The sequence below is a fragment of the Camelus ferus genome, chromosome 16, assembly GCF_009834535.1.
Source record: "Camelus ferus isolate YT-003-E chromosome 16, BCGSAC_Cfer_1.0, whole genome shotgun sequence".
In the NCBI taxonomy this organism is placed as follows: Eukaryota; Metazoa; Chordata; class Mammalia; order Artiodactyla; family Camelidae; genus Camelus; species Camelus ferus.
The window spans coordinates 38644016-38656932 of NC_045711.1; the positions used below are offsets into that span (position 1 = coordinate 38644016).

Sequence of the window (12917 nt, forward strand, 5' to 3'; positions counted from 1 at the left end):
GCCAAGTCAGTCCTGGGACTTCACACTAAGTTTGTCCTGGAGTGACCCTGACACTCAGCTCAGGGCTAGGGCAAAACAGTTACCTGGTTCTTCCTACAGGACTTCCCAGCCAAAGCCCCTGGTTCCTGGGGTCACTGTGCTCCACCTGCAGCCCCTGGGATGCTCCACATCAGCACCCTTGCATTGGTGGGGTAAGAGTGTAAAAAATGGAGCCAAGGGCCAGGTAGTGTCTAAGAACAGTTAAAAGTGGAGTAACGGGCAAAACCAGGAGGATCCCCTTAGCAGGACCCATCTGGGGAGGAACTTGAGTAGGGAATAGGGGGCAGCTGGCCTGGAGAGCTGGGTTCTGATCCAGAGGAGGCTTGTTTCCACAGCCATTCCTCTTCTCTAGGTTTAGTCCTCAGCTTCACTGGACCTTCCCAAGTACCCATTCCTGGAGCCTGCCAGCCACCATTCTGGGCCTCCCAATACAGGCCTCCTTACTAGACCAGAGGAGGGTGGGTCTGAGCTGACTGTGCCTAAAGGAAATAGTTTTCGTTCCTTGCTCAGAGCCTCAGAAGAACTAACCAGCAGACTGGGGCGGGGGCGGGGGAGGAAAACAGTCTTGGAGTGAAAGGGAAGAGGAAAGAACATACAAGCAGGTCCCCCATATCTAGGGCTCCATCTCCTTCCTTCCCTCACCACCCGTGGTGGTGGTGGGGGATGGGGATAAGGGGATGGAGGAGGGCAGAACTAGAGGAAGATGTGGTAACAGCTGATTCGTCCCCTGAGGTCACACTTTCCAACAAACAGCTGTTACTGGGTTGGGAGGCAGGAAGTTTCCTTAAAGGCACAACGTTCTGAACACAGTTTCAGAATTCTGGAGATCCCAAGAACGACAGCAATCACTTGGTGGAGGATGTCTTTAATACGGAAGGAACTGTCTCACACTCCAGGCTGTTACCTTCACCCTCAGTTGGAAGCTTATGGAAAAGTCACGGATGCCTGTCCACACGTTGCTCTTTGGTGGTGGTGGTGGAGAGGAGGGAGTGAAGAAGTCGGGTGGGTCTCAGACTTGCTCCTTTAAATAAGCGGTTCGACAGCTTTTGCCAAGTCATTGGGTTCTTTTCCGGGTTTTTTTTTCCCCATTTCCCACCCCCCCCCCTAGTCTCCGATTGGCTTCTGGGGAAAGAGCAGCTTCCTCATTGGTCTACACCTTTGGAATCTCTTCCCTAAGTAGGCCTGAGTCAGTGAAAAGCTTCTAGAGGGCGGGACAGAATGTGGGTATTAGGTAGAGGACGGGGTTGCTGACCAGTTGCACTTCGGCCCGGCTCCTAGTTTCTAACCATAAGTGTTCCTACTACCCTCAGGTGAAGACCGTGCTATAAATCTTTCGTTAGGAAGCTGCTGCTTGGGCGGCTCTCTCTCTGCGACTGAGAAATCTTCCACAAGAAAAGTCTCCTCTGTTTTGGAAGGGCCCTCCCAGGAGGGGTGGACTAGATCGCTCTAGTGAATGCTGCGACCAGACGAGGTGCGCAGTCCTCCCACAAAAGCCCTCACGAGTCATTCCAAAGGAAGAGCCTGCTGCCCTGAGGGCTGATTACCACCATCAGGTCTGCTCACTCCTGTTGCTTCTCCTGCTCAACCTTTCCTTAGAGAGCTATCTCCTGCTGCAGAGGTCAGCGAATCCGTTTTGGAGTTGTCGAAAAGAACCACTCACGGCTCCAGAAAGGAGGGGCTGTAGCCCTTTAAGGACTTCGCCAGGATGGATTCGGAGAACCGTTTAAAAATGCCAACTCACAGAGCGCGCTGGATTCTGGGAGCGAGATTTCAGACCGGGAACTACATTGACCAGTATGCACTGCAAACACACACGCCTTTACTTCCTACTGCTTTTTAGGACTCGGCTTTGACGTAGCGCTCTTCTAAGCAAGTAGCCTAGGCGGAGGACTGTGCCACGCCTTTTCACCTATTGGCCAGATCACAAGTTGGTGGGCGTGGCTTAGCACAATTCCGCTAGGCAAAGGGGTGGTCTCCTTGCCAATCAGAGCTAAGGCGGTCGGGGAGGCGGGACCAGGGCGAAGCGCTGGCGCCCCCGAGTGGGTGTGGTCACGCTGCCCAGCAGTGGGCGGTGATTGGCCCTGGGCGGTGCAATCGCAGCTTGTGCGTCACGACGCCGCCAGCTGATCGGAGACTGGAGCCGGTGTGTGCTGGGCGCTGGGAAGAGACAGCGCCGCCGGCCGTGGGGGACGGACGCACTGATTTGCTCCCCTACCTTCAACAACCCCCCACCCAGCACCAGGTGGGTGTGAGCTGGGGTCCCGACTGCACAGGAGGGAACTGTGCTAATGGGGTAATGGGGGAGAGTAAGGTCTTGACGGCCACACCCTGCCCTTCCGGGGGAGGGGAGAGGGGGCGGCGGGGGCTGGGGCGCTCCGGGGGAGAGGGGTCTGGACTGGCTGGAGTAGTGTGTCAGGAGATTTAAAGAAAGAGTCCGGGATAGTAGTCATAGCAGAAGGTTTTGCAGAGTAGCTGGGAGGAAGACGAGGGGCCGGAGGGCTGGAGGCAGCTAACCTCGGCGCCCTCTGGGCCGAGGATACCGGAGCCGGCCTCACGGCTTGGGGAGGATTTGGATGGGGTGGGGAGCGGGGAGGTGCTTTGCCTCTACCGGCACTCATTGGGTCAGGGCCAGTAGAGCGCCCTGGCAGGGAAGGGGTCTCTGGGCGGGCCGGGCCCTCCTCTCCTTCCCTCCAGGGGATGTTATGTAAGGGGGAAGGGGAGAGGAGTAGGGGGCGGTGGTGCCGGCGCCTTATGCAACCCAAAGGTTAGGGTTTCACCGCGGTTGGTGTGGGAGCGGGCAGGAGGAGAGCCTGGAAACTCTAACCGCCCCCCCTCCCCAGCCTAACTGGTCGTTTTGGGCCGAGAGAAGGTCACCTCTGCACCTCCCCCCAGCCTGTCCGGTTGTGGGGCCCCTAGCCCAGGCCTGGCCCTGACCGCCTGGGAAGCCGGCTGGCTGGGTGGGGCGCCTGGGTTAGTCATCATTGGGCTCCCTCTCTCCCCACCTCCCGGCCAACTCTTGGCCCCTCCCCGTGGCCTCTGGCTAGGCTATCGCCCCCACCTCCCTCCGGCCCTAGTTCCAGCCTCCAACTCATTTGGCCTGTCATCCTGGCTGTCAGACTGAGCTAGGAGTTGTCAGGGTGCCAAGGGGTTGATGGAGCAGCTGGTCAGAGGGTCAGTGCCCTGGGCCCACCCCGCCCTGCAGCCAAGGGCACCTGCTTGGCACAGACTCTCAGCAGCAGCTGAGTCCTTTGAGTTGAAAAGAGCCTGCTCAGACAGAGGAGTGGGAAGGAGTTGGACTGGTCACCTAGGAGAAGGAAGATACCACAAAGTTCATGCTTCCCAAGAGGGTTTTGTAATTTGAAAACCTCCCACCCTAATCTTTCTTACCCTCTTTGTATAGAAATTTCAAAGCAAGACCACTTTGGCCCCTTACACTCTCGTGGGCCATGCCCTTGGACTGAGCGTCAGCACAGACCCACCCTCCCCAGCTCACAGCCCTCAAGCCTGCCACGCCCCCAGCCCCCTCCCTGGGCCATGCTGCAGGGCCCGGCTTTTCCTGCTGATTCATGCGTTGGAACTGTGGGGGCGGGGCTTGGAACTTGGAACAAAGTTCAGACATGGAGGGGCCGGCAGACAGCCTGGAATTCATACCAGATGTACCCGGAATGCGCAAGCGGAATGCCTGGCATTTGAGAGTCCTGGGGAAGCTGCCCAACCACCCTGCCTGTACCTCCCTCTCCTCCAGCCTCTGGTCCCCTGTCTTCTCCTCACAGTCCCAGGAGCCTCTGCTGACCTTCTTCCAAACTCTAGACCTCCTCCCTTCCTTACTCTTCCCCAGATGTAGGCCCCCAAAACCCTACCAGCTGAACTCCCTGGGAACAAGTCAGTTGGGCTGATCCCCGAACTTACAGTTCTGGACCAGAGGTACAACTTCTTACCTAATACCTGGATGACTGGTGGGGTGTGTCCAGGGTCCCAGGTCCTGCCCTCTCTCAGTGCTGAGGAGGCTGGGGGCCTCTGTGAGTAGCTGGGGCCAGAGGAGGGAGTGAGAGCAGATCTGGGTTTCTATAGCCTTCAGTTCTGGAAAGAGGAGCAAGGAAGTAGGTTTAGAGCTATCTCTTGTCTCTACTGAAGGGCCAGGTCAGAGCCAAGAACCCTTATTAGAAGGTTGAACATCTGCCGGGACTGGACTTTGATGCCACTGGGGCAGTGTCCCTGTGACATGGCCCTGCTCAGATCTTTCCCATTTTTCTTTCCTTTCCCTTTAGGAAGCTGTACCTCCCACATCCTCACCTGGCTGAGCCGCAGTAGTTCTTCAGTGGCAAGCTTTATGTCCTGACCCAGCTAAAGCTGCCAGTTGAAGAACTGTTGCCCTCTGCCCCTGGCTTCGAGGAGGAGGAGGAAGAGGAGAAGGAGCTGCTTTCCCCCTCACCTGGAAGGTGACAGAACTCGGGCTGGGAAGGTCTGAACAGCGAGAGTGATGATACCTTTTGGGAAAGGGAACCCTATTCAGTTGGAGAACCTTCACCCAGATTGACCCAGCAAGAGAGAAAATTTCAGATTAGAGACTCTGGCTGAACTGGGGAATAGATGGCTCTGACTGCCCAGGGTTAGTTGGTCTTTGTGTGACAGTGGGAGAAAGTGGAGCCAAGAAAACCCTGTCTACCCCTTTACCAGATGTCTTTCTTGACCCTCCTTCCTTCCTCGTCCCCCATTTTTTTCTACAGGTCTTTCCGGGTGAAATCCCAAAGGAAGTTTCCTCTTCAGGGCAAAGGTCATACTGAGACACCCATCTGAGTGGTCCCCTGCCCCTGCTCTTACTTTTTCCATGTTTCCTTGGTCTGGCCCAGACTCTAGATTCAGGGATACTCACGTCTGTGGGAGACCCTTAGACCTCCTGTCTCAGCTTCTCCACCTGTGAGGGGGAAATCACACAGTTGAGCATGCATGAGGAAATCAGAAGCCCTTGTGCAGACTCAGAGCCTGGACTCTACTCTCCCTGTGGGTGGGAACAAAACAGCTTTTCACGTCTTAAGCTATTGCCCTTCCCCCATCCCTGTATAGATCCCCAGGAGCAGGGGGGTAGGGTGTGGAGGGAGTTGAGGGAGGGGCTAGGGCTAGACCAATGCAAGATGTTGGTGGGAGCTCATTCTCTGCATTGACTGCCTACCATGTGAAGGTGGCCCAGGCTTCCCCTGCCTCCCAAAGCAGAACTGCAGCCCCTGATGGGGTTCCAGCTGCCTCTGCTCTCTTCCTTCACTTCACTTTCTTGGATAGTGTGTGAGACTCAGCTCAAGCCTGTGCAGGCAGGAAATTCTCCCCTCCAGCAGCCAGGGGAAGATGGGTAATAGGATGTGACCCATTTGGGGGAATCAGGCATTGTAAACTTGCCACCCACGGCTCCTGATCTAATCTCCTTCTCAGGCTCAGGCTCTGATGTGGTTTAGCCTTGGCCAAGGCTCCCTTCCTGAAGGCGACCGAGTTCAGGGGTTATAGGGAGCTGTTTGTTCTGTTTGGGGACAGGAGTTGTACAGGGAGCTGGGTCCTATTCTCCATTTATGAGAAACAGATTTAGGAGGGAGTAGATCATTGAATCCACCCTTCTGCAGCCTAAGCTGGATGTGAGTGGGACTGCGGTAGAGGGAGGTGGGTAGACTGAGTCTACTCGTCGGCTGCAACAAAGATCACTCTGTCCCCGGACATTGCTTCCCTCCTTTCTTCCCCTCCTCGCTTTGCTGGCTACAGTGTATCCATCCAGCCTTTGGTATGTGGCTCTGCCATCCTCACCCATCATGGAGCAGAAATGAGGAAGAGCAGCCTGGGAACACAGAGGCAGGCAGAAGACCAGTGAAGGACCAGTTCTGGAGAACACAGGGTCCTGTCTGGGCATCCTGAGAGAGGGCTCATAAAGGCCAGGACCATCCCAGGACAGCCAGCCTCCATCGAGGACAAGCTTCCAGCCATCTACTTCATTCTCCATTTGTCTCCAGTCTTTCTGCCTCCCTGAGATGTGAGACTGTATTAAAGTGTCCTTGGCTTCATTCTCCTGCTTCCACCTCTCCCCCACCCTGTAATTTTTATATAAGTACCCTCCAGGAGCAAGAACCAGCTGTGAAAGGACATACACAGAAAATTCAGAAAAGAAATTCAAATGGATAAAACCCTGGGGGAAAAATGTATGCTTCATTAGTAATTACAGAGGCAAATATAGCTGAAAGCATTTTTCTGGTAGCAAACTATAACAAAAAATAAGACCCAGTTATTGGCAAAAGGAGTACTAAAATAACACTCCCATATATTGCATATGGGGATACAAACTGATACAGCCTTACTGATGTCAGTTTGGTAATATGTATCAAACATCTTAAAAGTTCCATGGCCTTTGACCTAGTCATTCTACATTTGGGAATTTATCCTAAGAAAATAAAGATTAGTTATAAGATGTTCATCCCAGCATTGCAGTTGAGAAAAATAGGAAGCAACTATCTGGTTGGGAATTCATTTCTTTGCTGCTGCAATGAAAATTTGCAAGAGGGGATTGCTTAAGTAAGTTATTGTATATCCATCCAGATGGTAGAGTACTGCACAGCCATTTAAAGTCACATAGAAGAACATTTGACTGGAAAGAAAAATGCTCTTTGAATATTAAAAAGGTTATAAAAATGGTGTGTATTCTGTAATCTCAGTTTTGGTTTTTTTAAAATATGGATGTATACTTGTATACATAAAGCAGTTTAAAGAAAAAACTGAGGACGTACTCCAAATTGTTAATAACAGTGGTTATCTTTGGAGGGTGGAATAAAGTCATTGTAATTTTCCTCTTTGGTTTCTCTGTAATTGCCAAATTTTCTACAGTAATTGTGTATGGCTTTCATATAATAAATAAAATTTAAGAGAATCAGTGTTATTTTTAAAAGATGTGGAAGAATGCAGGGATACCGCCAGCCCCATGGACTTACTGGGGTTTTGGTGGAGGAAGGGGGTTGTGAGATGTTTGAAAGAGATGTATTGGTTTATGAATTTCATTCTTTGGGAGTAGCTGGAATTCACCCTCTCCTGTACAGGCAACAGCTCCTCTCTGAATTGGTGACCTCTAAAGAGGTGTGGAGTGGAGAAAGACAGAAGGAAAACACTGAAAACCTGTTACTCTTCGGGAGAAGAAAATCTTCCTCCTCCAAGGATGAAAGATTCTAGAATCCTAACAGTGCTGTTGCTGAAAGCAAGATGAGTCTTTGTTTTTCTCTTTGCTTCTGCCCCAATCTTGAGGTGACCCTGTGTGACCTTCCTTGCCTCCCAGATTGGTAGAAATAGTCTCATCCCCACACACAGATACCAAGCCCTGGGGGAGAGGTGCTTTTCAAGACTATAGGACTGAATGGTTCCCTTTTGCCTCCCCTTCCTAATAATAAGGCTTCTCTGTAGGGCCCCCGAAAGAGGTTAGGGGAGGAATTCCCAGTGGATCTCTTCTCCAAAATGGGAGCTGTTGTTCCCTATGAGAGTTACTAAGTGAAAGGACAGGACTCCTGGAGTTATAGGGTTGCCAGGATGTGTTAAAGGTCTGGAAACTTCGGGAAGCGGTAGCTCCAAGGAAGCGAGGTGCTCCTCCTCCTGAGACGAGGGTGGGGTGCGGAGCAGAGCGGCCGGGAGGTTTAAGCAATTGGGAGTGGGTTTGCTCTGGCCTCTTAAGTTCAGGGCTGCGTGGGTAGATAGGGTGGGTAGGAGGACCAGCAGGTGAGAGGTTAGAGCAGGCAGAGGCGGTGAAAGTTAATGGGGCTGGGACTCTGGGAGTGTCAGCTGAGATTTGCGACCCATTTCTGGATTTGCGAGAAGTTCGGGACACAAGAGGTTGGGGAAGACCCCTATCGACATCCCAGAAAGCCCCCATGAGCTCCGCTGCAGTCTTGATCCCCGGGAGCCCTCTACCCGCCATCGCCCGCTAGGGCGGGTCGCGATCGGTTGCTGTGGCTCCAGGGGCGGTGGCCCCACCGCTGCTCCAATCACCGCCCAGCCGAGGGCTGGGGGCGTGGACGAGCCCTGGAAAAGTTAAAGCCGATTCCAAAGGCGGGGCGGGCGGGAGAGCCCAGGGACCCAGCCTTGGCCGGAAGCCGGTTCACAGTCCCCGCAGGGGGCGTTGGCTGAGAGCTCAGGGGCCCCAGGGACCCATCAGGACCTAGCCCTCCCGCCAGGACATGGAGCCCTCCGGGCTCCTCGTGACCGGTGCCTCCTTCGCCGCCTTCCGGGGGCTGCACTGGGGGTTACAGTTGCTGCCCACGCCGGGATCTGCTGCCCAGGACCGTTGGAAGTGGCGGAACATCTGTGTCTCCCTGGTGCACAGCCTGCTGACGGGGGCCGGGGCGCTGCTCGGGTGCGGGATTTAGATAAAGGTTTGGGGGCACCATGGTGAGGATGAGGGAGTGGAGTGGAAGGCTGAGATTAGAACACCCGGCGGGCACCTTTACAATCAATATGAGATCTTAAGAGTCTTGAGACTAGGGTGGGGATGTTCATAGGTGGGCGGTGTGGATCAGTCCACAGCGGAAGAACGGAATCCGGGTCTGCTCAGACGCTGACTGTGGCTCCCTCGTCTCCTCCAGGCTGTCACTGTACCCTCAGATGGCCGCGGACCCGATTCATGGCCACCCACCCTGGGCCCTGGCGCTGGTGGCTGTATCTGTGGGTGAGTCTGAAGGGAAGGCTGGACCGATTTGGGGTGAGGGGTAACCTTCCAACGGTAATTCCAGGTCTCCTTCCCCTTCCGGTCCCTGCAGGGGTTAAATGTTTCTGACAGCCTTGCCGAAGGAAACTAGAGAGCTAAGGAAAGGAGATGGAGATTCCTCTCCAGACTGTAAACTGGTTTGGGCAAAGTCTAACACCACCCTCCCCTCCTTGCCCACAGGTTATTTCCTGGCTGATGGAGCAGACATGCTGTGGAACCAGACATTGGGTCAGGCCTGGGAACTTCTCTGTCACCATTTGGTGGTGAGACTTGGGGAGAGGCAAGACATGAAAGGAGGCATCCCCAGCCTGGGGTCCCCAATCTCTCATCAGCTTTCTGTCCTATGACTTCCCAGAGAGTTTCTGACCCTAGCTGGTGCATTGTCTTCCCAACCTTGGGCTGAATTTGGGGGGAGAGGACTGACTGCTGGCCACAGCTGGGAGTCTGAACACTGCCTAAAGAGATTGGATTCCCACAGTTGTCCAACCGATTGCAGAAATGTTGACTATGGAGCTTTTCTGAGAGGTGGAACCCCAGTATAGAGACTGGGGATGGGGAGTGAAAACACAGGAATAGAAGTTCGAGGGGGTTCCACACAGTTGCTGCAGCTCCAGGGCAGAAAGCCTCCTGGCCAAAGCAGTTTCAGTTCTATGGAAGGATTGTTTCAAGGTCATTCAGGCCCCTACTATTAAGGGTAAGCCTGAAGGTTGGGTTTGGGGGGGGGGGGCCCACAAAATCCTTAGGAGCCCCTGTCAAGGACTGAGATATTGGGACATGATGGAAGGTAAGTCATGGAAGGTCCTCTGACCTCTGACCTCGGCTCTCCAGGTAGTGAGCTGCCTCAGCACTGCCATTCTGTCTGGCCACTACGTGGGCTTCTCTGTGGTGTCTTTGCTCCTGGAGCTGAACTCCACCTGCCTGCACCTACGAAAGCTGCTGCTGCTTTCTCACCAGGCCCCATCCCTGGCCTTCAGCGTGACTAGCTGGGCCACTCTGGCTACCCTAGCTGTCTTCCGCCTGGTACCACTGGGGTGGATGAGTCTGTGGCTAATCCGGCAACACCATCAGGTGCCTCTTGCTCTGGTCATCCTTGGTGGAACTGGACTGGTGACTGTGGGTGCCATGAGCATCACACTGGGTGTCCGCATCCTAGTCAGTGATGTCCTGCGATCTCGGCCCCACCCACCCATCCCTGGACACAAGGAAACCAGGGGCACCAGGACATGTTGTGATGGTGAGCCTGTCACCAGGGTTGATTCCACTCTCAGCCTGAGAGACTGAAGAGGAGCCTCAGGCTCCTCTTCTGCCAGCCCTGTGGGAGGTAGGACCAGGACAAGGAGATGGTTGTCTTCAGTGCACAGTCTCCCAGGGGTAAGAACTGGGCCAGATCTTCAGTTATCTCAGTTCCTCTTCCAGGTAACTCAATCCCTCCCCCATTCCTAGGATCTGAGAAGAACTAATATTCATGGATGGTTGGGAACTTGGGCTATTGTTAACAGAATCCCATCACCAGATGACCGCCCTTTCCAGCACACTAACTTAAGAGGTTAAAGCCTGTGCTACCAATAAAGGGTGGTAGGAGGCAGGAAGCTGATGAAACTGCCAGTTGGAACAGAAACTCTTTGCTTTAGCACAGGAACAGATGAGGAAAGATGAAGTCACTAGGATCAAAGAGCTCTGGTAAGGAAGGGGTGGGACCAGAGGGAAGAGCGACCTCACCTATAACCAAATTTTGGCAGTTGGCGGAGGGCACAGCAGGTTCTATGTATAGCTAGTAGGGATGGACATAACAGTTGCCAAGAGACAGAGGAAATCGGACCACAACAATTGCTGGTGATATTTTTGGTTCTCAAAGCCATACTATTCTGTTTGTACTTAACCCTAGTCCTACTGTGTGCAACATCTTCCCTTTAAATGTTTTTAGTGTCTTCTGATGTTTTCAAAGGAAATACAGATTCTTAGAGGAATGAGCACAGGGCTAGGTCTGTTTTCTCAGAACTGTAATGAAGTCCAGAGCCATAGCAGGAACTCAACCACCCAATCTGGGTGCCTGGAGTAGGGTCTTCCCAGACCCAGACATTAATGGAAGAATGAAGGTAGAGGCAGAAGCAGATGAAGGAAGGCTTCCACTTGGCTGCAGAGGAATTAAGGAATATTTGACTCTCTTCTGGGATTTGTTGCAAGTTCCCCTTTCTCCTCTGCTGCTTCTATTGTTTGTGTGTGTGTGTGTGTGTGTGTGTGTGTGTGTGTGTGTGTGTGTGTGTGTGTGTGTTGTGTGTGTGTCACACAAGACCCCTTCCTTCTTCAGGCAGAACTTCCAGATTATGGGAAGTGTAAACAGATTAAGGCTGCTATTCTATTAAACAATGGACAGAAATCAGTAACCTTTAATCATCCGCAGAAAAGATACCTGAGCAAAAGCAAAAGACAGGAAGATGAAAGCAAAAAATCCTGTCAAAAAGCTGAGCTAGAGGGGGAGGAGGGTATAGTTCAGTGGTAGAGTGCATGCCTAGCATGCATGAGGTCCTGGGTTCAATCCCCAGTATCTCCATTAAGTAAAAAATAAATAAATAAACCTCCTCCCAACAAAAATTGAAAATAAAAAAAGATAAAATTAAAAAAAAAGCTGAGCTAGAGAAAGACAAAAGGAATGAGAGATGCAGACATATAGGTTGAAGGACAGATAGAAAGAAAGATTTGTTGCATAGAAGAGACATAGATGAAGAAAGATGGAGGGCAAGACAGAATCCTGGGCAGAAATATCAGGAAAATCTGCTATCAACGCTGAGAAGAACAAAAATCATCTAGAATTGGCTAAATGGTCATAAACATGGAGGACAAGAAAAATAGAAATAGAGGCTGACAGGAAGGGACTCCAAAGGTGACAGGTATAGACAGTCTAGACAGTGGAAGCGTGTGAGTGAATGACTAGGAGGAACCACCAGACTCGAGAGAGAGACAGAGGTAATAGTGGCTGATAGATTAGCAGAGCCAGAGGAGAGAGAGAGGAAATAGAGACAAGGGGGATTAGTCAGGGGAGCTGAGAAGCAGAAGGACAGAAGGTGGAGGAGAGGCAGTCAATAGAAAGATTCATTGACAGAAGAAGCAGACAATATGTTGAGTTGGAGGCAGAAAGACAAAGGACAAACGGTCTCAGTGCGAAACACAGAGGCAGGGGCTGACAGGAACTGAGAGTCAGAGACTGGTAGGAAGATGAGAAGTAAGAATCAGGGATGTGAATTGACACAGAAGAATAAGGGACTGAAGAGAATCACAGAGAGAAACAAAGGGGTAGGGGGAAGGGCAGAACGATGAAATCAACATCCAGAGGAAGGAACAGGGAGAAGACAGGAACACAGAGATGGAGAGAGGACAAACCACCATAGAGCTGGGGGGGAATGAGAGAGAGGCATTGTGGGATATCCCCATCAGAGAGTCGTTAAAACCAAGACACAAAGCAGGAAAAATGAGGAAAAAAGAATGAGGAGGGGGGAGGGTGTAGCTCAAGTGATAGAGCACATGCTAAGCATACAAAAAGTCCTGGGTTCAATCCCCAGGACCTCCTTTAAAAGTAAATAAATAAGTAAACCTAATTACCTTCCCCCACCAATAAAAATAGATTAAAGTAAAATTTTAAAAAATAAAGAATGAGGAGAGGGGGCAAGGGTATAGCTCAGTGGTAGAGTGCATGCCTAGGATGCCTGAGGTCCTGGGTTCAACCCCCAGAACCTCCATTAAAAATAAATGAAGAACCTAATTACACCCCCCCAAAAAAAGATGAAAAATAATAAATAAAAATTTAAAAAATAGAATGGATGGACAAACCAATTTTTAAAAATTAAAAAAAAAGAATGAAGAGAAACTGTGACAGTTGGAAGTGAAACACAGGCAGAAAATAAGAAGAGGGTTTAAATGTAATCAGTCTAAAACTGGAGAGGCAATGGTATAGAAGCTAAGTTAGAGAAACAAAGCAGAATGCTGTCTGAGAGTTTGTCCTTAATAGAAGTAATATCTTCAAATCTCAATTTGCTATTTTAACCAAATGCGTTGGTTAACAAGAATACTGTCTTGAGCTTTCAAAAAAAAAAAAAAAAAAAAAGATGTGACAAACTCATGGGAGGAATCTGTTCCCAAATTGTGTGTTGTTGTCAACGTTGGTTCA

General features: G+C 51.5%; 1 protein-coding gene and 1 long non-coding RNA gene across 3 annotated transcripts; both read left to right on the forward strand.

The window, feature by feature from the left end:
• Positions 1-890: 890 nt before the first annotated feature.
• LOC106729644 lies at positions 891-6940 on the forward strand. 2 transcript variants are annotated; one of them, XR_004311750.1, is made up of 4 exons: positions 891-1041; positions 1350-2281; positions 4308-4478; positions 4767-6940. It is a non-coding gene; the product is annotated as an uncharacterized LOC106729644 (long non-coding RNA). The 2 variants fall into 2 exon arrangements; XR_001366054.2 differs by lacking the exon at positions 891-1041 and having other exon boundaries at positions 1176-2281.
• Positions 6941-8055: 1115 nt separating this feature from the next.
• TLCD2 (TLC domain containing 2) lies at positions 8056-12222 on the forward strand. Its single transcript, XM_006184990.3, has 4 exons — positions 8056-8404; positions 8634-8716; positions 8936-9018; positions 9584-12222. Exons 1-4 carry the CDS (start codon positions 8229-8231, stop codon positions 10034-10036), a joined length of 795 nt encoding a protein of 264 aa, XP_006185052.1. The 5' UTR covers positions 8056-8228; the 3' UTR covers positions 10037-12222.
• Positions 12223-12917: the final 695 nt, after the last annotated feature.